Here is a 25,478-nt window from a genome sequence, read left to right as displayed (position 1 = left end):
TCGTACCGAGCTACCCGTATACCCGGTCTGCAGCACGCGAAACACGTCAAAACTGGGCGTGTTGATCTGTACCACCGCCCAGTCGGATGCACAGACCGTCTGCCATCAAGGGCTCTGGGAAATGAGTGCCGATCAGCAACCCCTGCCGTCGTGCTTGGAGCTGTGCCCGTGTTTCCTGCAGTCCGCCATCCACCACCAACGCCAGTCAGCAAGAACCGCGGCTTCGATCTGAATTTGTTCTTTGTACTCCGTACATACTCCGTACCCTCCAAGTCCATTCAGTGACGGCGCGAAAATGTGCGGCGCCGCTTTTCCACCAAGCTCTTGTGGCGTGGCTCGTCCATTTTCGGTGCCGTCTAGTCTGTGTTGCGTGTATGTATGTGATTACGGCTCTGTACGGAAGACTTTGTAAGCCACCCGGCAGCCACAATCTCAAACTCCGTGCCCATAGGTCTATGAAAAACGGTGAGTCTTTCGTCCCGCCGCACCTGGCGTTGTTGGTCAGTGTCCACATTCACCATGCGGCACCCATCCCTTCAGTCCACATCGAGTATCGGTTTCAAAGGCCCACGCATAGCCATTCCCTTTGTATAAATGTTTTCCACGTGAGATCCATGGGGGGTTGTTTCTACCATCTCACAAGGCTGAGGTTCGGCGGACAATTGTGGCTTGCGGGACGACGCATCAATGAATGGGGCGAGTACCATTCACGACCACTTGATCGCCGCGGCACGCGCAGTCCTCGTGGCCTGCTTAATAGGGAGCTGATGTACGGAGTACTCCTTACTTCGCGTGTATACTCAATAGCCACCACAGTAGCAATCCGATTGTCTTAGGCAGCGAGCTTGAGTTCTGACCTCCATCCTGAGAGCCAGGGACACGGGCACACATAAAGCTACATATGTAGGTATTATTCGGCCGCTGATTCTCTCTGCTCTCTGGCTCAACTGTCAAGCCTGGCAAGCGCCGCAACTTTCTAATTCGGGGGTAGGGACCTCGTTTGATGTACACATACTTTGAACCTCGTGGGCGAAATACCCGGTTTGCTGAACCTACTTGGCCCGATTGGTAACTCATTTGTTAAAAACAAGTGCGGGAAAAAAGTAGCCAAATAGCTACTAGGTATAAAAGTGCATGTCTCATGTGCAGCTTAATACCGAATGCGTCATGGCGCGTTCCCAGTTTCTCCAAATTAAAAGTCTCCCAAACCGCGATAGAAGGCGGCTTTAACCCGCCTTCACATTAGTGGGTGTTTGATGTCAACTGGTGGTTGCTATTACCGCGGCTTCCTTTGTTCCTCAATCATGTACGTCATTCTTCTTCTCGTTGTCATTTGTTATCTCGCGCTAGACTCGTTTTATGCGCCGCCGTGAGCACTAACTCGGATGGCGGAAAAGCGTCTGGGCCCATGTAGATGGCGCGATGCAAAACTTTAGATCTTATGGTTCAAAACAATAGAGGCAATGCAATGCAATTCGATTCCGGTGCCATTTTCGTCCCACCGTTTACACATGTGCATTACTTTGCACAATATATGTGCCCTGGAAGCAGAAAGGGCGGCAAGAGCACTAAGCCGCATACATTCTCAGCTCACAGCAACCATGCTCTCGCGTAGTACAAGGACCATCCAACTATCGACTCAAAGTAGACAGGTGCATTTTTTACATCGCTTACGGAGCCCTTGGTGAAGCAACCCATGTGTGTCAAATTTGTCAGCCTCCGCAGCAAGGAGGCTTGAAACGGCTGACTGGATACCAAGAACGCCAGGAACTGCAGGGAAACCAGACACATTGATTGCTCCCTGCCCGCTAGACGCCTTGTGATACCGTCTCCAGCGATCGATATGTACGGGGCCTGAAATGGTGGCTCGGAAATCCAAGAAACAAGCCAGCGTGATATGCGGAGTTGAGCCTCCGGTCTGGTGCCGTCAAATCGACAAGTCTCCAAGGCTTCCCCGTCTTTTATTGACACTTCCTGCGAGCAAACACTCCCAGTGCGGAGTACCCTGTCCTGTCAAGTCCATGGCAGTCCTGAAATTTTGAGAGCTGCCCTGCGGTGCGACCAACAGCCCTCGAGCCAACACCTCGACAGAAACATCATGTCTCGGAAAAATGCAATCACTGACCAAAACTCGTCCCATAATTTCCACAATCCGGGATTGTTCCCTCTCCCACGACCCCGGCCTACCAGCATGGCTGCCGTCGGGCCAAGTCGTCCCATCTCCGCGGCCATGAGCCATTCCACCGACTGGCACACATTTCGCACCATTGTCACCGACATGACTGTACTCCGTCATGTATGCTGCTTTGGGGCTGTCCATGCGACTGTGGTATTGGACGGTGAGGCACTGGCGACATGAGCGAGCTGGTATTGGGCAGCCATATCTTACACCACCATCAGACCCCTCCAATACTACGGAGTACGGAGTACATGACAAGGAATCAGGATATACGCGACAGAGAAGACCCGGTGCTGATGGGAGATGGAAAATACCCTGCCGCACTTGTCGCTGTCAAAGAGGCTTTCCAGAGCGTAGAGTGTCGTGTGATAATTGCTCCTACTGCGCGTACCAGTCGCCGCAAGGTTCAAACGGTGTCCAGTTCGTCACACTGCGCGAGCACAGCTTGGCATTTCTGTTGGATTCGACTGTCCAGCTGACGCATCACGGCCGGCATCCCCCAACCAAACAGTGTGTCTCGGCAAACATCGGGCGGCTTCTTGGGGTAAACCGCCCGGGGCCGATGCCGCCACCGCGGATGCGATATGAAGGCATCCCGCTGTATCATCAGGTTGCCCGGGAGCACGTATTTGCGCAATCCGAGAAACAAGCTGAATGCGAGTGGTGAATTGTTCACGTCGGGCCCAGCTTGCCTCCTTCGTCTTCTGCCATGGCCGGGCTTCGACCAGCTCGTACATGCAGGGCCAGGCATGCACCCAGCGTCCCATTGCTTAGCCGGGTTGGCTTCTTGCTCAGTGCTGTTCGCAAGTGTTGCAAGCTACGCATGTACATATGTACGGAGTAGTACATCTCTCTCCTTTGCCAGACGATCGCCTGGCCATTGCGTTCATGGGCAATGGCGTATGCAGCTACAGAAACCGGGGAGTCCATTACGCCGCCATGCAGCTGCAACAGCCAATTTTCGTCTACATTGCTACCGCATTGGACAGTAGTAAGCTAGTAGCAGTCCCCATGCCATGGCTGGGCATGTAGCTGGAGAGAAAGATGAAGTGAAGCTGTTGCCAGTTGACGGATGGCGGTGCACTGGTGATACAGCTGGACGCCAGGAGATCAAGTCTCTGTCCCGTATCAATTCCATGCGGCAAAGGTGATGCGTTGCACGCCGATGAGATCCGCGCAGGAGACTTGCACCTACGCTGGGTAGTGCACGTGTTGACATATGCATCATGTCAAACCTACACGAACCGAGTGTTCGTCTTGGCCGCAAACTCGGCCGGTGTATTCGACACCCCAGGCCGGCCATGGCAGATGATGGTCCTGCCATCGTTTCGAAGTTCACCGACGTCGTTGTCTCCGAGGCAAACATCTGCAGAGAAGACGTACATGGTCTTGCGAGTGTATCTGCCGCAAACGCGCTTCGACTTGCGACAGTTGCCGCACGTCCTTCTCTGTATACAAGTGTTACAGCCTTTAGATCTCCCCGGAATACCAACCACGTTGACGGAGCAATTTGCAACCGCGTCGCTCTTTCATGTGCCAACGGTTGAAGTCGAATCGGATAGCTTTCCCGTTGGGTAACCTCCAAGAAAGGTTAACGAGCAACTGGCCAATCGGACTAGCCATGCAAAAGCAGCTGGAAGATTTAGAAGACGGAATGCGGACAAGAGTGGTTTGCCACATGTTTTAACGTTTTGGTCCTCCAAGGCAGTGCGTCCAGAAAGAATCGAGTTGCTACAAGGTGACTGGGCCATCTTACATGTCAAACTCCCTGTATTATACCCCGTACATATACGGACGGACGTCTGGAGTTTCCGGAATGGCAGCCGGCGCTAAACTGCTTCCAGACACATTCTGCGGGAGCCAAGCCTAACGCCAGACACCTCTGTGGTAATTGATAGCATCCTCTATGTCCGAGACCCGTGTACAAGGCAGCGCGTGAAGCCTGGATGGATGGACTTGACGCCAAGGGCAATATAATTCTCGGCACCGCGGTTCCGCGCTTCTTATCTCACGTCCTCCACCCTAGTGCTTACAATCAACGCAAATTTACCTCTGAACTCCATGTCCACGCTAGTCGCTGTTATTCCAAAGATCGTGTACAAAACAACTTTATAAGCTTTTGTCTTGCAACTATATCTCCTTAGATGCGGAGTAGCTCGCGGGGACTCCTCTGCCATACAAGTTTCCTAGATAAGCGAGTCTCCACGAGCCACTCCGCATTTAAAGAGATTAGCTGCGGGAGATGACGTTGGCCCCCGCCAGCTTACTGAGCTCCTATTCCTGTTGACGACAGATGAAGGCTACCATTCAGCCCCGAGATAAGCGACACATCTTGGAACTACTGCCTCTTGATCCAGAACAGTCCAAGGATAGTCCTGTCTCACAACGGCGACTGTGTCAACGGACTTTGAAGGCTGGCAAAGCATACGACGTGTAGATTGGGGGTTTTGAACCCAAATCTGTCACCACCCACCAAGTCAAACCAAGCCACTTCAGTGGTCACACTCAAAAGCAAGGCTCGACGAACACGAACCTCCAACTTTATTCTAGGTATCTGTATGCCCACGAAACATGGTACTTGCCAGAACGAATGAGGGCTCTAGGGTGGCAACGAAAGGTCGGTTCTCGGCCTACGTCCCTCATATTCACCCATGTATGAGATGTTAGGATACGATTTTTATTACGAAGTACTCGGAATGCATTGTGTAGCATTTTTTGAATAAGGTTTGCTGTGAACCCTGGTGCGTACTCCAGAACACCTATACAAAGGTTCCGCAGAGAGCAGGTCCGAATTAGCTCCAGTCTCTATATTAACCTCGCGTTGCCAACAAGCCCCTCAACGAGACAGAAAAAGGTATGGATGGGAGTCCAACATGCTACCGCGCCTCAATCCAGATACAAATGCTGAGTTTAGTGTTCAACAAACCAAAGTCTCCCATGATATTCTCAGCCGGTGGGTGTGCAGCACATGGGCCAAGGTGAGTAACAATGGCGGCGATCTGTCACTGGTTTGATGTAGTCGTGATCAGTGCAGGAATGTTTGGGGGGGGTACATGGTCAACAAGCTCTATCGTGGCGCTAAGAATATCGGCCTCCGGGTGCTTGTCGTTACATGTACAGCCAGATCATTCCTGCTGCCCACCCACATTGATGCCCAGAGCCTGCCCTAACTTGGGTTACGTGCCCTAACCAAGAAACTCGTAGCAGGAAACGATCGAGATCCTATGTAGGCCTTAAACGAAATGGGTGTCGCGCCGAATGCCGACTTTCTTCGCCCTTCCCCCAGCTGACCGCATAGCTCAAGGCTGTTAAAACACCAGCACTGGGCAACTGATAGAGGACGCCCCGCTGGGTGTGTAAGGCAAAGCGCCGGAGTCAGGATTATTCCCCTTTGATAAATACAGCAGCGCGTATCTGCTCTTTGATGCTATCCGGGATGACATAGAAAGGACATTGACGCTTGGAGGCAGTTGATGCTTCTGCCGCACTAACTATGCGGGCATATTGAACCACGTGTTTTTAGCTTTGTCGTAGATTCTAAAGTTTGTATTAAGTAGATATATGTACCCACTATTGTTACATAGAATAAACTCAAACGTAGAATGAAGATAGCCTTTTTAGACGTTACAGTACTTACTAATTAGGATTTTACTTATAAACCTATTAATGTCGATCAAGCGACCCTTTTGGCATGCTATCACAAGTTGTTTATTTTACTTTTGTGTAGATAACCGTTACTCACGTAGACTGCACATGTGGCTAATATTGTTAATGCAACGGTGCTTACTTAAGTTGCTGTAATGGTCTGGGCTATGCCCGACCTTATTGTCAGAACCTGCCCTTGGAAGCCTATATAGTGTCAATTTAGCAAGTTATAGTCGACATGCTGTTTAATTCGTACCAGACCAGACTTAACCTTCTTGCCATAGAAGCTTTGGGGGACGGGATTGCGCTGACACTCGCGATGGCCCTATTACCACGCCTTAGTTTTCACCAGATCAAGGGTTTCCTTCAATGGCAATAACGGCAGCTCAACCTACCGACACAAGAATTGCCAGGCATATTTTAGGACAGTCTTATTTTGAAAGAGGATATTTAATAGGTTCTATGTATTTGTATCAGTGCAAGTGTAAAAGGAATTTAATATCGGCTTCTTGGATCTACTTTCCTTAATAAATCTACCAGATTGTCAACAGCGGCGTCAGCTATACTATAAAATGGAACAGTTATTTGACACTATTAGCATCGATACCAATTAACGCTGCTAATATGGTCAATCTCCATCCGTCACAGCCCCTATTATTGTCGGGATCCATGGCACCAAGGTCTACCGACGGCCTCTTTCTCCATGCTCCCCTGAGAGAGTCACTCATTGAAGAGGGGTATCCAAAATGAGACGAGTCTGGACTACCGTGCCACAAGTCGTGCAAGCTCTCCAGCTAAAGGGGGCGCAAGCCTCGGACAGGACTAGGACAGCAGGATCGAGAACAGGTGCGCCTTTTCCCATATTTCCACGGCGCCACGGATGAGCAGGCTCTTGGATGGGCTACTCCTGAACATAGGGGCTGGTATCTCTTCACTAGCACCCCTCGGCGGGCACCAAGTCACTGTTGACGTTTCCTAAACGCATGGAAAGTAGACACCGTCTTGTCAGGTGACAATTCGACCAGACTTCATATGAGAAGCAAGCCTCAACGCTAGTGGCAATGAAGAGCTACATCTGTTCACCAGCCTTCTAGTCTCTTTTTCCAAAACGGAAGTTGTCAGAGACGGTAGAATGAGATGACTGGATAACATTTTGTGATACTGAGTCGACACGTGTTACACGACAAGGCGCTAATGAAAGGGTGTAAATTGACCAAGGGCATCTCGAGTTAAGTGCATTATCTAATGCTCGCTAATTCTTTTGCGTCATATATTTCTCATCTTTCTTGATATAGTTACTCTTATTATATCTTCTACATTGAAATCAGTCTCTCTCTCACACCGGCAGTGGTGCGATTTTGTTACATCTACCAGATAATATAAATACTCGAAATTTCATTCAATTCCGGATGCTATTCTCCAATTGCAATCAATGGCTGCAATAGCCTTTTGATCTCCATATTTCCAATCTCGCGTGAATAATGAAATACTGTCTATCCTGTCAAATATACCATATCGTTACGTGGCTCCTTTTCTAGTAACAGCGACACTATCTCCCTATTTCCAGTTGATACGGCCTCGTGCAATGCTCTCCATCTTCCCTGATATGTTGCATTGATATCTCGGCCCTTTTCCAGCAAGAATGACACTATCTCCTTATTCTCAGTTAATACGGCCTCATGCAATGCTGTCCATCCTCCCTGGTATGCTGCATTAATATCTGCCCCTTTTTCCAGCAAGAGTGACACTATCTCCCTATTCCCAGTTAATACAGCTTCATGTAATGCTGTCCGTCCTGTCAAATATCTTGTATTGACGTCGGTCCCCTTCTCTAGCAATATCAACACCATCTTCTTGTTTCCACTTGAAATAGCATGGTGTAGTGTTATCAATCCTATGAAATCACTTTCATTAACATCGACCCCTTTCATAGGTAGGAGCTCCGTTATCGCCTTATGTCCTCGTCTTGCTGCCCATTTAAGATGTGGCAAACCTGCTGCATTCATAGCAATCATGTCGTCTCCTAGATCTCGTGTTGGCTGTTTTAATAGTAACCGCACGATGTCCTCATATCCTGGCATAACTGCCAGCATCGCTGCTGTCTCTCCAATCCTGTTTTCGTGGTAGATATCAACCCCATTCTCAATCAGCATCCGCACTGCCGTCACATTCCCATTCCATGCCGCTCTGTGCAATGCTGTTCCTCCGTTTATCGTAGTGGCGTTAGTGTCTGCCCCTTGTTTCAAGAGCAGCCGTATTAGAGCGCCATTTTCGGAGTCAAATGCCCAGTGTAGTGACGTTCCTCCGTATACATCTTTCGCATTTACGAGGGCTCCCTCCTCCAGCAGGAGTCGCACAACCGTGTCGTGTCCATTTCCAGCAGCCCTATGTAGAGCCGTCTCTCCAGACAATGCGTTCCTTTCCATCACATCGATACCCGTCTCAAGGAGAATCCGTAGGGTTGCCTCATTTCCTGATTCGGCCGCCAAGTGCAGTGCGGTCCCTCCACACATGTCCTTGGCAGCAACATCGGCCCCCCCATCCAGAAGAAGCCGCACGATATCTTCATCCCCGACTTTGGTTGCATAGTGTAGTGCGGTTCTTTGAGCGTTATCAGAACAGTTGATTTCGGCTCCACCATCCAGTAGCATTCGCACAATTGCCTTGCTCCCTGACGCGGACGCTTTATGTAGAGCCGTCTCTCCATTCTCAGCTTTGGAGGCCATGTTGGCTCCGTTGCGAAGAAGGAGGCGCACTATTTCCTCTTGTCCTGATGCAGCCGCACTATGCAGCAGAGTATTTCTCCCCATATCCTGTACGTTAATGTCAGTCCCGTGTTGTACCAACAGTCGCACGATGTCATAACGTCCAATTACTAGCGCTCGATGTGACGCCGTGCAGCCGTCAGGATCCTTCGCGTCTATTTCGCTTCCATTTTCCAAGAGCAACTGTACTACTGACATATGGCCGTTCCCAACAGCTAGGTGCAATGGTGTCCAGCCAAAGGCAGTCTTGGTCCTCACATCGGCTCCCTTATTGAGAAGCAGCTTCACGATGTCCCGATGTCCGGTTGATGCTGCCCAACATAATGCTGTCCATCCAGAATGAGTCTTAGACGCCGCGCTAGCTCCATTCTCCAATAGCACTTGTACCACCGCCGAGTAACCACTTCGTGCAGCCCAGTGCAAAGCAATCCATGGACTTTTAAAGGCCTTCTTTGGTTGCAGCGACCGTTTGATGACTTCGACGCGGAAGGAGGACCTTATCATAGGATCCATGGGACATGTGCATGGCGGGAAATACACGTCAGTGTTACTTTGATACACCCAGAACCAAGTCCTGAATCGCTGCGATTGTGAATCGCAAACATCTAGTATTGTCTTCTTGAGTAATGCATTTTCTTGTATACCAGTCTGTTGAAAGTGAGTAGCCCAATTCTTTGCGGCGTAGTCCAAGAAATTATGTCTCCTGGCATATTGATCCACTTGACTTTCAATGTCCAACGAGGGTAACCTGAGATTGATTTCAAGGGGATGGTCCTGAAAATGAGAGAACAGCAAATACCAAGTACAGGCCTCCGTGAGGATGAGGTTCGATTCATTTAGATATAGTGAATGCTTCCACGGTCCCAGGCTCATGTCCTTTTCACCATTGGATCTGGTCAAGAACTCCTTTGCCGTATGGTGGACGAGGTAAACCTTCGAGTTTACGATTTTGACTAAAGGTCCACACAATTCTTTGATTGTGCTATGAATAGACGGTTCAAGATCTAAGTCTTCGTTCAAGTGGTCGCAGCGTGTGATGTTCAATGCTACGTTCATCTCTTCGAGCGAAAGTGGCCTCACTGCAGCAACAATTATATGAAGGAGTTTTCGAGAAGCTTCGTCGTTGGAGACATGACGTAGAATTTTGTCGTACACAGCATGCAAGGTGCCGGGTATGGTGGTGGCGATGTCATTTACTGCTGCCCGGGACACCCGGGCGCTCTCCTCGACCATCTGCAGAATAAGAGATACCCACAAGAATGTCCGATCAGCGTTGCTAATGAGACGTTTCTGTAGGTCAGCTCTGACAGATGCAGGCAGAGACTTGATATGTCCAATCTCCTCAACTTTGGCCTTGACGACAAGTTCAATATCACGACTGATGGCTGTAGTCTCGTCTTCCATCTTCAATCTAATTGTTGGTGGCGCAGTTGTACGAGGCGAATGGAATCGTCTTTCGATTGTGCCGTACGGACGACCCGTAACGATGAACTTTGAGAAGGAGTTTGTATCTCGGCTCCCGGATGCCGAGAAAAACTTGATCAAGGAGTCAATGAGAAGGTTTCGAGTCAGCAACTCACACTCATCTAATCCGTCTAAAACACATATAAAATTTCCACAATCGGCATCATTTAGAGCTGTTGTGCAGATATCCCATAAAGTGCTGAATTCATTAGTAAACTTTTGATCCTTGTTCTCATACTCTGGCATAGCGTGTTTGACAAGGAACTTCTTTGTAGTAAAAAGCTGGTGCAGTATTGCACAAAGAGCACTAGTTGCGCTATTTTGCTTGTCGTTGTCATCTTTGAAGTAGAAAAAGCAGACTGTGCCAGGAAGGATAGCTTGAGACTTGTCGCTCTTAAGCTCACCCAAAAGAAACGAGACCAGGACAGATTTTCCGCATCCAGGGTCCCCCGACACCCATAAGAGACTTGATTGTCGCTCCTGACGCCAGCGCCGATATTTTGGATGCCGTAAGAACCACTCACACGTTCCTGGTACTCGATCTGGGTTCCTTTTTCCATGCGATTTATAGTCTGATTTGTAGAGCGATTGCAAGAATTTTGTTTCATCTGCACAAAGAACTAGTATTGGTTAGTAAAGCTCAAATTTAAAAGTTATGTATGAAGCATCTTACCTCCGCCGAGACGAGGATTAGCTGGAGGGTCTGCACCAATGGCATAGAGCAGCTCTTTCGCATATGAGGCAGCCGTTGCGGCGGCATAGTGACGCCACGTGTCGTTTTTATGACAGTCGGCATAATCACAGATTCCTCGTATGACGGCAACAGGCAATGTGTTCATGAGACCGGCTGCTTCCATCTCAAGGCAAATTATGTTGTACTTGTCCCTTAATTCGTCGCGAAGTTTTGCATTTTTAATAACTTTATTTCCAGATCCAATACGTCCGTAATGAACAACAGGATCCTGACTGTCTCGGGGATTTCGTGCTACCAGCGAATACTTGTCGTCCGCTTCTTCTGCTTCGTACAGTTGATCATTATCCACGCCTGGAAATAGAAACTTTCGACCTTCGGGTTTCGTTTGAAACACGTCAAGGTGCTTCAAAAAGCCGTGGGAGCGAGTGAACTCAGTCTCTGTTTGGATGGTTGAGATGGCCGTTCGCAATCGCAAGTCCGTGGGGTAAAGCCAATTCTTCTTGATAAAACCACCAGCCGTCTCTTTTCCGAGTTCGTAGCCTATAACACATTGCACATCATCGGAATCCTCTGTTGGCGCAGCTACCACAACATCGCCGAGACGCACATCAGGCTTCAGGTGTCGCCCAGGCACCCCAGCACCAATGCCGACCATCAAGCCATAGCGCAAATTTGGAAAGCTTTGCCTCATCTGAGACACGAGTATGGCTGCAGGAACAGTACCGATTGACCTTGTAGGCAGACCAGCTAGAACAACATTGTGGCTGCCGATAGAGCCCGCTATGTAGTTGTTGTCGTCTCCATGTCTACCCGGAAATACGCCATCGTGTCGTTTATCCAACATGAATCTTGCAGCGAGTGCCTCAACATGGAGGGCGCATATCCATCCTATTGTGTAGTCCTCGTATCGGAGAGCGGCAAGCATAACGTGAAAGCAATGTATGGTCGATGAGGATTCAACATTTGCAGCGAAGGGGAGAATCGAGCAGCTAGCTGGCGAGGCAGGCGACGATGGGCATATTGACGAAAGAGAAACTGTTTAATGGAAAATAAAATGTTAGTTGTGGATAACGAGGAAGGTGGACGAAACCTTGAGGCTGCTTACTGTCTCCTCGAATTCCCCCCCTGGCCAAGGCATCCGGTGGTGTGGTGTGGTGTTTTCTTAGAAGCCCAGCGACATTTGGGCTCTGGTCGCCCAGGCCCCGGTATGGATTTGTGTAACCGGCGTTTTGGTGTCAATTGGTAATTTTGGACCTGGGCCGCTGTGCTGGCATTGCTGATGATGGGCGGAATGTTAGCCGCTGCATGGGACATCGACCGATGCGTTTGAAGTCCGGCCTGGTTTGTCACAAGGCCAGGCCATGTCTGGGGTCTTGGCGTGGTAAGCAGTGGCGCCGTCTCACCCTCTTGCCCAACAATATTCCGTGATGCATTCAATGTTGGGCCGTTCCTTCCCGACGAGACATTTTAGTGGCGGCACGGCCACATCACCGCCATGTATTTCTCCAACAAAGTCTATGGCAAAATCGAATTTGACCAGACGTATTGGCCGTGGTGTCACGGTTCAGGCGCATCTCGACGAAACCGACAGCAATACAACGTACTCCCACAGCTCCCTTTGTCACACAACCAAAGGCCCCAATGCCTGGTCTCTACTCTGTAATCCCGCCTTGAACCCCCCCCCCGCACGACTCCATCACCCGTGGTCACATCGCCGCTTGCGGGGGATCGGCATCTAACCTGCCATGTAACCAGGGGACGTGAAAGTTTCTGCACCAAACTTGCAGTCACCTCGTTGACAGTCTTTTTTTCCCCATAGTCATCTCCAAGATCGAGGTTGAAATAATCAACATGGGCAGTTTCTGTCGTTTTGGGACAAAAAACGCACCGCATGTACCGGCGCCTGCGCGGTCCAAGGAGGAGAGAAGCTTGGTGCAAAGGTTGGACGTGTTCCTGTTGACCTTTGGGTGTATTTCCCAGAGTGAGTCGTGATGAAAATCCAGGAGATGCGATATCTGATGCAATGCCGCTGACTCGCTACTGTAGTTATCAAGTATGCTCTTTTGCAGACGTTTCGTTGAATGGAATCCGACTGTTGACCGTTGCAGATTCCTGGATCAGTCCAACATAAACAACGCCTATGTGTCCGGCATGAAAGAGGACCTGGGGCTCTGGGGCAACGAGCTGAACCTGTGTGTCTTCATCGCTTATTCGATTCTTACCTGGTACCGAGTATGCTGATGCCGACCTTGTAGATTTACCACCTACTTCAACATTGCGTACTGCATCATGCTCATCCCCTCTCAAATCATCATGACCTACGTGCGACCAAGTTGGTGGCTGCCCTCGCTGGAAGTCATCTGGGGTGTCATCACGGGGCTGGTCGCCATGACTACCAGTGTGAAGCAGGTGTATATACTGCGGGTGTTTTTGGGACTGTGCGAGAGCGCAGCATATCCCGGCATGATCACGCTGTTTAGTACGTTCTCTCGCGATACCTAACGCCATTACGCCACGAGGGCATCTGAGTTGACGACTGGCAGTGTGCTGGTACACGCCGCTGGAAATGGCCAAGAGGATCGGCTTCTACCATTCCTGCCAGGCAGTTGGGCAGATGATGTCGGGGGCTATGCAGGCGTCCATTGTGAAAACCATGGATGGTCGCTACGGCCTTGTCGGGTGGAGGTAAGCATATTCCGTCACCACCAGTGTCTGATGGCTCATATTTCATGTAGGTGGCTCTTTGTCATCAATGCCATCATCACCGTCGTTTGGGGCTTCGCAGGCTACTTCATGATTCCCGACTCCCCAGGGAGTCCCAATCCATGGGCATTCTGGTTCAAGAGGGTCCATTCAGAGTATGCTCTCCATCGACTCGAGAGGGAGAATCGGCTGGATGCAAAACCCATTACTTGGGCCGCAGCCAAGTACGTTCCATTCATCGCATTTAAGGCGTATGGCAGTTGACCTTTTTAGACGCATATTCTCCACGTGGTTGGTATACGTCATTGGGGTCATGTACATCGCCATGGTCCTTGGAACGTCGGGATACAACTACTTTGGTCTGTTCCTGAAATCCATCAAGAATAGCGACGGCTCACCGAGATGGACCACTGTGCAGGTCAATCTGATTCCAATTGGCGGCAGTGCTATAAACGTTGTTTTTGGTACATATTCCGCCGCGTCTTTACGCCTCTGGCGTGGCTAATTACGTTTACAGTTTGGATCTGGGCATTCTTGTCCGACATTTTGAGAACGCGATGGACCTTGATTGTGCTGCAAGGTATGTGCGTCGCTGGTCTCTACCCAACATGACTTCTAACCCACCTTAGCGGCCATTGCCATCATCGTGGCCATCATTCTGACCATCTGGACGACGAATCCGAGCGAGACTCCGTTGTCAGCGGCGTATGCTGCTTATTTCATGGCGCATGTTCCACTTGGAACTGCGCCGCTCATTTGGGCGTGGCTTTCTGATCTGTATGTCGTTTGAGGTTTTCACGAAGAGTCTGGACTAAGCGTACTGTGTTGCAGCGCGCCACAAGGACCTGAAGAACGATCACTCACTGTCGGTGCCGCTATTGCTGGCTACTATTCCATTTCGGCATGGAGCCAAGTTCTCGTCTGGCCCGCCAGCCAGGCACCATATTGTGAGAATGGCGTGGTTTAGCCGCTGCCCACAGTGTTGCTGATATACTTGCAGATAAATACGGCTGGCAGTCGTCCATTGCAGTGTGCGCCCTCGTCATTATCCTGGCCATGATTCTTCGTGCCGTTGACGTGAAATACTTCAAGTTCGTGCCTTACTCAGCCCTGGCTGTCGTGTACACGGCTAACGTTTCGGGACAGGCCGAGGAGAAAGGCAGCATTGGAGGTTGCTATCAAGCAGGAAACTAGTCCGACTATTGAAGACGCAAAGGTAGATTCGAGGGCGGAAATTAGACATGTTTGAGCCATTCCCTCTGGTATTGGGTTGATGTCCCTTGACAAAAGCTCGCAACAGCCATTGTCAAGACTCGAGGTGGTATTGAATGATAGATGTGGGCGAGTCTAGCTCTCTAACATGGCTTTCTGAGTATGTGACATCCACTTTGAAGTGCTTCTGCATATATTTTTTATAATGAATACGATACATATTGGAGAGACGTATCATCTTATTATCGAGAGATGTGTTGCTTGTTTTGCGCCGAAATTTCCATGGCGAAAGCTCCAGTCAAGATGCTCCCCACGAGCCATTCTAGGTGCCAAGAAACCCACCGTTCTCCCATCAGATCGGATCGTGCCGAGAAGCCAAGAGCCGTTCCCCACACGATCTTGGTATCCACCAGACTAAATTTAATGTTCAATGTTGTTTGAAAGGAGTCAAGTTGGTGTATGTATCCATCCCATTTGAATGACCGGCCACTGGCCGCTATACGTTAAGCGACATCTTGCCGACGACTCACAGTCTGGGGGGGATGTGAAGATACAAAATTGCTGACTGACTGTGGTGGGAGCGTGGGGGGATGCTCAAGTGCGGGTAAACGAAAATGGAGTCCATCACACTACCGATCGTACGATATGCATTATACGCAGTTTCCGCAGAAATACTCGGCGTTGATTGGCAATCGATGTACTCAATGCGCCCGCAGATTCTTGCATCGACGCCTTGGTGTCCACAAGATTTGCGGGGGAACCTGCTGTCATCTTGGGACCTGTCTCTTCAACCTCACCATTGTATAACTCGCCATCGTTGTCAATCAAGTATGCCAAGCCCCGGCAGCTGTTGAGCCAAGCATGCTGAGACAAGCTAGTAATTTCACGACTCCCGCCAGCAAGCACAAAGTCATCCTCCGCACATGTCCCGCTCCCATGAATTATTTGGCACGCAGCCCGATAAACAAAAGTCGAGATGAATCGCCTGTTGAACCGGTTCTTTGCAACACCGTCCCAGCAATCTCCCCACCAGACGCCGTTTGATTCCGAAGTCGACGTGCTGATTATTGGGAGCGGCGCCGCCGGCCTGACGGCATCCCTGCGCGCGCACTTCCATGGCCTCGAACCTCTAGTCGTTGAGAAGAATGGCAAAATTGGCGGGAGCTCAGCATACTCTGGGGGTGCATTATGGATTCCTCAGAGCCCGCTCGCCAAAGAGCACGGCATCCGAGACAGCAAAGCCGACGCGCTGGCGTACATGGAAACCCTCATTGGGCACGTTGGACCAGCGTCAACGCGGCAGCGCAAACTCGCGTATCTGGAGCAAGCACCATTCATGATCGACTTTCTGAGGCATCAAGGCTTCAGCTGCAGACTCAGCAAAGGATGCCCCGACTACTACCCCAAAACACCAGGCGCATTCGCCAAATTCGGCAGAACCATCGAGCCCGGCATCTTTAATCTCAACAAGCTGGATCAATGGCAAACGCTTGTCCGCACAAGACCCCTACAGCCACCGCCCTGTTTCACAGACGAATTCGCCAGTCTCACAAAAATGGGCTCATCTGCCCGCGATTTCGCCCAAGCGCTCAAGCTTCAATGCAGAATACTCTGGCGCAAGGCCGTCGGCCAAGAGCCAGCAACAATGGGGCTCTCTCTCGTCGCGCAGCTTCTCCATCTAAATCAGCAGCGTAATCTTGCCATCCGCCGCAACACCGCCCTCATCGACATGATACAGCAGCAAGACGGGGCCGTCGTCGGGGCCACCGTGCAGCAAAACGGCCGGATCCAAAGCATCCGAGCCCGACGCGGCGTCCTCCTCTGCGCGGGGGGCTTCGCGCACAACCGCGCCATGAGAGAGGAGTGCGGCCCGGCGCCGGCCAGCACGGCATGGACCAGCACGCCTGAGGGCGACACGGGCGACGCCATCCGGGCGGGCGTGAGACTTGGCGCCGCCACGGCCCTCATGGACGGCGCGTGGTGGGGACCGACTATTGTCGATCCCGTCGCCGGTAAAAACTTGTTTGCGCTGCAGGAGCGCTCGCGCCCGTTTAGTATTATTATTGACTCCTCTGGGTCGCGGTTCATGAATGAGTCTGCCGAGTATACTGCTTGCGGTCGCGGGCAGTACGCTAGAAACCGTGACGTCGAGGCCATCCCCGCATGGCTGGTGCTGGATGCCAACCACCGTAATCGATACTCTCTCGGCTGTTTAAGGCCCAGGCAGGAACCAGAGGCTGGTTTAAGAAAGGGGTACATCTATAAGGCTGAGACGCTGGGCGCCCTGGCGGCCAAGATTGGCGTCGACCCGGCCGGGCTGCGGGCGACGGTGTCTCGATTCAATGCCATGGCGAGGGAGGGGGTGGACCGGGACTTTGGCCGCGGGAGCGACGCGTATGATAATTACTTTGGCGATGGGAAGGTAGGGCCAAATCCAAACTTGGGCCCGGTGGCCGTGGCCCCCTTTTATGCGGTTGCCGTTGTGCCGGGGGACTTGGGCACGAATGGGGGACTGGTTACCGACGAGCATGCGAGAGTGCTGAGGGCAGATGGCTCTGTGATTAAAGGGCTTTATGCTGCTGGGAATACGTCTGCCAGCGTCATGGGCAGGTCGTATCCTGGGGCTGGATCGACCCTTGGTCCAGCACTTACCTTTGGTTATATAGCTGTGAATCACATGGCGAGCGTGTCGACAGAATAAACCGGAACTCTCTTATGTAGTCCTACCCTGAAATTATTCTCCCTGCGTGACCTGACAGCGTAGCTGTTAGCATGGGGTAGTGTATTGTTTGTGATTTGTATATTTTAGGCTATAGCTTATAAGTAATTTTCTTGTGTCAAGTACCGTCAAGTGTATAACTATTATGCCACTACTGGGCGCTCGGTCCAGACTTCCATGTTCGCACTGCGGTATTGAGCATATATACAAGGTTAGCTGCGCGGATGCTTTGCTTGCGCCAGGACCATTCGGCCGGACTCACGCTTTTCTTTCAGGCAGCTCAAACGACCATGCCATGGGCCTGAAATTCGGATACGTCTCAGGCTTCGCCGGTTGGGGGGCGTCGGGACCCGTCGTCGGGACACGACATGAGGTTGCATGACCGCCAGCGGAGCTTGGGGCATCTTCTCGGCGTCTGCCTGCTCATCGATTCTCATAAGCCATATCTGCCGGTCAATATGGATCGACAAGTTTCGAAACCGGGGCATCTTGATCTTCCACGCGTCCTCGGGCCGGAGATCTCGCCAGTTGCAACATCGCTGCTCCAGGTCACTCCAGAGCCGAGCTACCTCGACGGGCTCGGCGTGGCTTTCCTCCAGCTGCGCAATGAGATTCTTGTTAAAGGTGTGCTCCCCGCGCAGGTGTGATTGCTCGTCGTCGCCGACGGATGCTAGCAGCCCTACGCACCCCCGAGATTCCGAGCTGGCGTCTCTGCCTCTCAAGCCCGAGTACGCGGCGCTGTAGGCGTGACAGCAGTCGAGGATCAAGAGGACGTCGGCTTCGACGTCGACCATGAGCTTGTGCTGGATGGCCGTCCATGACAGGCCGGGGGATTCTTTGCTGTTACGCCTGCAGCCGCGTCAGAGCCGAAATAAGCTCATGGTGGCGAGGGAGACGGCATCACTCACAACTTGAGCACAAGCGACCTTCCGTCCCTTGTGGCATGGCCGCGGTAGTACACAATCAGCAACGTCTTTTCGCCGTCGTTGTCGTCGATAAAATCCCGCAGCTTTCGATCCAGGGCGTTGTACGGTTTGTACGAGGGAATCTCCCACGTTTCGATTTGGTCGTAGTTGTAATAATATTCCAGGGTGTCCTTGAGGTCTCTCAATTGTTCCTTGATGGCCGCCTCTGGCTGCGCAACATCTTTCCACGCCAGGAACAGCCCGTGTACGGCCCTGTACGGCTCGCTGCGCATAACCCGTGACATGCTTTCGTGGCGACGCTGCCTGGCAGCACCGGACGGTGTATGAGTCCAGTCATATTTTTTTCCAGGGGCGGGAGCAGAACCGCCGTGTCAGCATGCGCGTTCGCAGCCCTGCAAAGACAGCCAATGGCATTCGAAACACGTCAGACCATTGATGCCCAACATTTCCCACTCGAAATGGAGAGCACCGCGCCGTAGCCTGGTGGCTTTTGGCACCAGCGAGTTGACCTTTTGGCACCTTTTGGCACTTTTTGGCCAGTGACTTCACCGGGACCGAGAGCTGCGCCGACGACCTGGGCCTTGTGACGCATAGCGCCAACCTGATGCTGCACTTGACGAAATACGCGAAGATCTATGCTGCCAAGGTTGCGACCAACGGCTTTTCCTCAGAAGAGCTCGCCTGGCCCGTTTGCATGGTACGTGCGTTGAGCAACCCAATTTAAAGACAAGAGCTGAACGCACATACCGCAGGCTCTCAAGATTTGCATCGACTTGTGGGATGTCGATTTGACTGTCCTCCCGTTTGGGTTCGCGCAACCGGTTTCTGACATTCATCTGGGAATAAGACGAGCACACGCAAAACGCAAGTTGATCATGGCCGCCGCCGAAGTTGATTCGGAATTAGACCGGACTCCTCTCCATCTGTGCACAGTTGCTTATTGTGGCAAGTCTATAACGGTTTCCTGACTTTAAAAACTCGCTGGTTACTAAATAGCTGGGTGTAATTCACGGCCATGGCCCATCGAATTGTGACGAAACTCCAGATCCCAGATGTCATTCCCCTACATACGTAGACATTACCAGTGGGGTTTAGCGCGGGGCGGGCCAACGGCCTGGCGGCGAGGACCGTCGACGCCTTGCCCGTTTGGGGTACCACCTAACCTGGCGGGGGAATCAGCTCTTCCCAGACCACAGACTGTCATGCTGGTCCAGTCGGTATAATCAAATTGTATGGCGATCAGGCAGTAACTACGATTCATTTATTAGCAATATCCTGTAACTTTACTCATCACCTCCTATTCCTGGGTAAGGGACGGTGACTAGCCAACAGAGCAAAACTATCAAGGATACACGGCTTCAAAACATCACAAGGTCAACTGCGCCCCAGCAGCCTGTCACTACAATGTCTGCACGACTACTAGTGAATCTTCAAAAAAATATTAATAATTACATAGAAGGGGTAAAATTCACGCCACTCTAGCCAAAGTGACACGATCGTCTATCAATTCCCGACTAGACCCCCCATAATACTACACATCCGCCATCTCAAGCCCACCCATGCCTCAGCTATTCCCCAAAAGACACTTTTATCCCAGCTTAACCGGGGTGCTCAAGGTCAGCGTCACCGGCGACCCCGACAACGTAACCCAAACAATTGGAGGCTCATTTCCCAAATTATCGCTCTTTGGAGAGCCGCCACTAGCGGAGACGGTACCGCTTGGGATGGTTACCGGAACAGGAACGCTGCAGGCCGCATTATTAGCGGAGACAGTGATGGCCGTGATGGAAGTACCGTCCGCGGAATACGTGTAGCTCGCATGCGGCTGGCATGCATCCAGGGTCATGCGATTGATAAAGTACGTCGCAATGTCGTCGTGCTTGAGCGAGGTTATGGGCCAGTTGGTCAGACGGACCATCTCCTGGGCCACCGTTTCCACCCACGACATGATCAGGGACATTTTACCAGTCTGTGATCCCACAGTGATGGACGGCATATCGGTCTGACGTAGATTTGCTTGGTGGAACATGTACGGGTCGGCCTGGAGACGTAGGAGATAGCGGCTATTGGTTGTGCGGGCGTTGTCAAGCAAGTTGCTAAAGGTACCGGAACCCGCTGAGGTATCTTTCCACTCCTGCAGGGTACAATCGGATGTATCGCAGTTGTAGTAGATGGTGGTGGCCCAACGGGGAATGATCCAGATGCCCGTGGCGCCGTTGACGGCTACGGTAGAAGCAAGTGGCCAGTACTGGTTCTGCTGATTTACCAGGATGGGTCGGGTATTATCACCCACGGCGTACTTGATACCGTTGTCTGTCCATGCCTTGATGGCGTCTGCGTTGTGTAGGCCAGTAATTGCCGGGGGGATCAGGCCTTGGGGCGAGAATCTCTGTGCCTGTGAGATGCCCATCTGGGCTAGCCAGGCTTGGTTGAATGAGATCTCGCGGGTGGCGTCGTGGTAGGTCGAGTTGTCTAGTTCCTCGTGGGAGAAGGTATGAGAAACGTGGGCAAATGAATTGAGATTTGCTGCGGTCAGAAACCATGCAGCCAAGGGATCTATGCTAGCGCAAGCCTTGGACCAAGTATATGTTACAAAGCGCGAGGGCCACAGATCGACCCCCGTACCAGGGGGCTTGACAAACTCGAGAGGGGGGTCGGGTGGCTGCACATAATCGACGGCTTGGTTGGGGTTGCACTTTCTCGGGGTGGAGGTATCCTCGTCGATAGACGAGTCGATATCGCCATTGCCATTGTGACCAAGCTCCATTCGGTAATCGGAGCCAGCGGGTAGACGGCTGTTTATGCTCTTCTGCCAAGTGACGTGGGCGTCTAGGTCTCCCGGTCGAAGCTTGAACGTCGTGTTGGCGGGCAGATACATGTCTGTCTCGAGATGGATGTCGTCTACTTGGGTGTTTAGATACACCTTTCGTTTACCAACAAACAAACTGCGCGTCATCCAATGGATATACGTATGCTGCAGGAAGCTAGACGTTGCAGACCAGTCGGGGGCAAAGTCAAGGAACCACACCATCTGTTCACGGCCGCTGATGTTGTTGATGACGGCCGCAACAGATTCCGTGGAGAATCCAGTAGCAGGTGCAAAGACAGCAAACGCCGTGGCGATGCTTGAATCGGTTATCTGGGCTGGATAGTGCCAGAGGCCGACGGTGCTTACAGTCGCGCCACTATGCCAGGATTATTAGCAACCGAGGCGTACAACCGCGAGTAAGAGGCCACATACGTCTTGAGATTTGCGCCCGGAAAGGGAGTGCTGCTGTTGAGGCTGACAAGCTGCTCTTGGTTGTTGTTGCAGCATGACCCGAGAGCCGTGGTGCCTGGATTGCGTCATTAGCAGAAGTCGACGATTGCAATGAGATTCCGGGGCATCGTCATGCCCCAAGGCGGCGGTGCTCACCGAATTCCGGGCCAGGAAACTCCTCGAGTCGAACCATGCGCACATGAAAGGCCGACTGATAACTGTAGAGCTGGTTCCATTGATCCGTCGTCAGGGCGCTGCGGTACGTTCCGTTGTAGTCGTAGGCAACGCTGTCCAAAACGACGATGCTACCATAGTTGCCATTGGTGGCGGTCGAGTTCAGGGCGGGCAGCGATCCGCCGGCCTGGGGAATAAGTGCCTTGGTCCAAGGGATTCCATACGCGTCCAGGCCAAGGCTTGCTTTTGCGACATCAGCGTCGTTGGCGGCGATGATGAGAGCCGTGGAGGTGACGGTAGTAGCGGCGGCTACAAAACGGACAGCAACCCCCAAAAGCGCAAGGTAGCGCGATGATGCGTGGTGCCGCATTGCAAGCGGGATAGGATTCTTGGTACTAAACGAGTGACTAGAGAGTAGGCAACTGATGAAGTTGTCAAAATCTCAACTTTGGAGCTCCTGTTGTCTTGAGACTGGGCTCAGTCTTGGCGGCACAATTGGGCAATGCCTGACTTTAATTCAAGGAGAAAGGTTCTCGGTTTCAACAAACGCGCTGAAGAAGAGCATCAACAGCCGCGACTTGCGGAGAAGGTCAACCCCAGTTGAGACGAGAATCCGGTACCATCTGGATGGACCGATCGGCTGACTTCTGATGAATCTGCAGGCATGTTCCCTGTTCTTCGTACCAGACAGACTTGACATGAGGAGCGGTGGGCTCGGGAATACGGCATGTGCAAGCGGCATGGTAGCCCAAAGCGCATTAAAGGTCTGGTCTGAACGAGGCTGGTGTTGTACAGAGTATTGATACTATAGAGTCTGGTCTAGACACGGTCCCATTGCCGCGCACGGACGGGGCCGTCCGTTGATGTGACGCGGCCCTGTTTGCCCCCCCAAGATGACTGGATTCAATGTTCCGTTCTAGCCGGTTCGTATATGGAGACGGTGCCCCTGGATAAACGGGTAAGCGGCATAGTACAGTGGGTGTGGGCTGGCGGCCGATAGAGTTCAAATGTTTCAATGCCGATGCCTTTATGCCGTACCGCGGAACCTGGGGTGACCTTGCAGCATCTACAGCCGCAAATCTTGCTTGGTCGTCGTGTGGCACCAGTGCTGCTTCTTCGAGGTTAAATTCCTGCCGTCGCCCTATGGGATCTGTGTATGTAGGTCGAGACTCACAGATTGCATTTGCTGAAGGTTCTCCATCGTACATACATACATGTAGTTGACCCATGTGGGGGATTCCCGAGCGGCAGGTCAGCTCACGGTCTATGCGGTTTCATCAGCTCTCGCCGAGTCGCGCCTAGCACTCTAAGAGGTCGAGCAAAGTCCAAGTGGGTTCGTTCGTCAGCGCCGTGCATCTTTGGTTCGCAGCCTAGTACAGCCCGAGAGCCAATTTTGAGACCAGACTCTCCTAGCCGGCTGACAGTAGACCCATACGAGCCCTGTCGATCCCACGGCTAGTTACCCTGCGGCGCTCCTTATGACATTTCGTCGTAGAAATAACGCGGTTTAGGACCAAAATAGAAGGGGTTTCGTGATCGGCGACTCCGGACGCGTAGTTTGGACTCGCCGACAACGTCCCGTTCCTTCCCGCGACCGCTTCTGCATCCGAAATTGGCGACAATCAGGGACTTTTCCCTGGATCCCGTGACCGTAGCCCTCGTGTAACCTTTGGCATTGGGCCATTTCCGTGTCACATACGAAAAGGCTTGCGCTCTCCGCCAGCCTTTCATATTGCCGTGACTCTGCCGGCGATGGAGCAAGGTGTCTTTGTCAAGGCCAAGTCCCACAGATGCAAACCATTTAAGGGTGAGGGGGTTCGCAGTACTAGAGCTGGGAGGAAATTTGGCTCTGGCTTATTCAGACCTGAAAGCCGTTTGTCAGTTCCCAGCGCTAGGGCTCATCCACAATTCATAGATATCAATGAATGAACCTGCTGCCGTTTGACCAACATAAAATATCCGACAAGGCGCAAACGGCAAACAAGAGTCCCCTACTTATTTGTGAATCGTCATTTCCCTAAATACGATGATCCCCCTGGTTTTTATTAAATATTAGCTTTTTTATATAGTTTATAGTAAAATATGTTTACGCATATTCATGTATATTTACGTATATCTTTTTATATTATAATATATTTTATTTAGAAAGGGATTTTTATAAAACCTGAGCGCACCTAGTAAAAAGAGTAAGCCCGTCGAGCAATTCACAGTTACTTGATGCGTTTGTTAGCTTTTGCCGCAAACGGAGTGAAACTGCATTTTTCGTACTTTAAAGGCCTTGTTGTGCCTCGTCTCTCCTCTCGCCCGTTGAGCACTTCTTTTACGCTTCTCATCATTACCTACCTCCAGGATGCAGGAACAAACCTTTGAACTCGATCCCCAGGGCGACGTACTGCTAGTTCTCCGACGTCCAAACTTGCAACACCTTGACTGGGGTCAAGCTGACGAACATGCAACCGACGAACATGGATATTCAACTGATCAAGATGAGGAAAAAGAGGTTCGATTTCGACTCTCCTCGAGGCATTTGAGTCTTGCATCGCCTGTCTTCAATACAATGCTATCCGGGGGCTGGAAGGAAAGCACCATCTCCCCTCAGCAGCCTGGTACAACTTCCAACGAAAAAATCGACAAAAACGACGCAGCTCTACCACTGCGTTATGAGATAACAGCAACGGAATGGGATGTTAATGTTTTCATCCTCCTGATGAACATTCTACATGGCCATCATCGTGAGGTGCCGTATTCCGTCGACATAGAAACTTTGGCAAGATTTTCTGTTTTGGTAGACTACTACGATTGCCACGAAATAACCGAATTTTTTGCCAATATTTGGATAGAATATCTCCAACTCTCTCTGCCAACAGCATACGGCAGAGACTCGACTATCTGGCTCTTTGTGTCGTGGGTATTTTCATCCGAAAATATATTTAAGCAGATGACGAGGCTGGCTATGACGGATAGTCAGGGCCCTCTTGAGACCGTGTGCTTGCCACTGCCGCCCGAATTATTAAGTATGGATTTATATCTTCCAGGCTGAGGAACACGCTAACTTGCGATACAGCTGCCATCGAGAAAGAACGAACGGAATCGGTCCGTAAAATGATACATCTACTCGGCGAGTTACATGACGATCTTCTCAAAGGCGACAAAGGATGCAACTTTTTATGCTCATCCCTGCTTCTGGGAGCACTAATGAAAGGAATGGACTCGAACAGAATTGAACGGGACCAAGACCCGGAATCTTTTACCAAATACAGTGTAGGGCAGATCTATTTGATACTACTAGGGATGGAAAGTCCAGTCAACTATGATTATACCCCAGGAGCCTATGGCTCATATGAACCTCATACTTGCACCCTGAAAAGCATGCTTAAGCCAAAAGCTGTTACGATTTGGACAAGCTTGACAGGCCTATGGGTAGGCGACTACAAAGCTAAATAGAAGAACTTAGTGTCCAAGTCTAGACGCAAAAGTCCATTGCGACCAGAGCCCGCTACATGGGTATAGGAGAAATGCGCAATGCACACGATGGTCACGATTGATGGAGTTTTGATCCCGGATTTTATCCTCGGGTTTTATATACCAGAATTTGATGCGCTTAAGGAAACAATAAACGTTTTTCTACATTTAAACATGTCCGGCTCCTTGATTGCTAATGTATGTCTTGGCCTGGAGTTTCGTCCTGAGCAACGCAGGGCCCAAAGAGGATGGTGGATGACAATATATACAGGGTGT

General features: G+C 51.2%; 7 protein-coding genes across 7 annotated transcripts; 4 read left to right on the top strand and 3 right to left on the bottom strand.

Moving 5' to 3' along the window:
* Nucleotides 1-7,317: 7,317 nt before the first annotated feature.
* Nucleotides 7,318-11,672, bottom strand: G6M90_00g064740 (uncharacterized protein; the record flags this gene model as incomplete). The annotated part of the gene is made up of 3 exons (XM_014684585.1): nucleotides 7,318-8,637; nucleotides 8,701-10,673; nucleotides 10,727-11,672. 3 exons carry the CDS (start codon nucleotides 11,670-11,672, stop codon nucleotides 7,318-7,320), a joined length of 4,239 nt encoding a protein of 1,412 aa, XP_014540071.1.
* Nucleotides 11,673-12,598: 926 nt separating this feature from the next.
* PfmaC (MFS transporter PfmaC) lies at nucleotides 12,599-14,699 on the top strand (the record flags this gene model as incomplete). The annotated part of the gene is made up of 12 exons (XM_066130784.1): nucleotides 12,599-12,728; nucleotides 12,794-12,800; nucleotides 12,856-12,939; nucleotides 13,003-13,226; nucleotides 13,291-13,432; nucleotides 13,483-13,674; nucleotides 13,724-13,914; nucleotides 13,968-14,030; nucleotides 14,080-14,227; nucleotides 14,282-14,397; nucleotides 14,451-14,541; nucleotides 14,597-14,699. 12 exons carry the CDS (start codon nucleotides 12,599-12,601, stop codon nucleotides 14,697-14,699), a joined length of 1,491 nt encoding a protein of 496 aa, XP_065986883.1.
* A 939-nt stretch (nucleotides 14,700-15,638) lies between these two features.
* Nucleotides 15,639-17,363, top strand: helE_1 (3-ketosteroid 1-dehydrogenase helE; the record flags this gene model as incomplete). The annotated part of the gene is made up of 1 exon (XM_014684587.1): nucleotides 15,639-17,363. One exon carries the CDS (start codon nucleotides 15,639-15,641, stop codon nucleotides 17,361-17,363), a length of 1,725 nt encoding a protein of 574 aa, XP_014540073.1.
* Nucleotides 17,364-17,593: 230 nt separating this feature from the next.
* Nucleotides 17,594-18,591, bottom strand: G6M90_00g064710 (uncharacterized protein; the record flags this gene model as incomplete). The annotated part of the gene is made up of 2 exons (XM_014684588.1): nucleotides 17,594-18,230; nucleotides 18,290-18,591. The coding sequence occupies 2 exons, from the start codon at nucleotides 18,589-18,591 to the stop codon at nucleotides 17,594-17,596; spliced, it is 939 nt and encodes a 312-aa protein (XP_014540074.1).
* A 92-nt stretch (nucleotides 18,592-18,683) lies between these two features.
* Nucleotides 18,684-19,275, top strand: G6M90_00g064700 (uncharacterized protein; the record flags this gene model as incomplete). Its single annotated transcript, XM_066130783.1, has 3 exons — nucleotides 18,684-18,730; nucleotides 18,848-19,004; nucleotides 19,060-19,275. The coding sequence occupies 3 exons, from the start codon at nucleotides 18,684-18,686 to the stop codon at nucleotides 19,273-19,275; spliced, it is 420 nt and encodes a 139-aa protein (XP_065986737.1).
* A 620-nt stretch (nucleotides 19,276-19,895) lies between these two features.
* Nucleotides 19,896-22,110, bottom strand: G6M90_00g064690 (uncharacterized protein; the record flags this gene model as incomplete). The annotated part of the gene is made up of 3 exons (XM_014684589.1): nucleotides 19,896-21,492; nucleotides 21,549-21,642; nucleotides 21,723-22,110. The coding sequence occupies 3 exons, from the start codon at nucleotides 22,108-22,110 to the stop codon at nucleotides 19,896-19,898; spliced, it is 2,079 nt and encodes a 692-aa protein (XP_014540075.1).
* Nucleotides 22,111-24,090: 1,980 nt separating this feature from the next.
* On the top strand, nucleotides 24,091-25,184 carry G6M90_00g064680 (uncharacterized protein; the record flags this gene model as incomplete). The annotated part of the gene is made up of 2 exons (XM_014684590.1): nucleotides 24,091-24,754; nucleotides 24,805-25,184. 2 exons carry the CDS (start codon nucleotides 24,091-24,093, stop codon nucleotides 25,182-25,184), a joined length of 1,044 nt encoding a protein of 347 aa, XP_014540076.1.
* Nucleotides 25,185-25,478: the final 294 nt, after the last annotated feature.

Source organism: Metarhizium brunneum, chromosome 3 (assembly GCF_013426205.1).
Source record: "Metarhizium brunneum chromosome 3, complete sequence".
Taxonomy (NCBI): domain Eukaryota; kingdom Fungi; phylum Ascomycota; class Sordariomycetes; order Hypocreales; family Clavicipitaceae; genus Metarhizium; species Metarhizium brunneum.
This window is presented reverse-complemented; position numbering and strand designations above follow the sequence as displayed.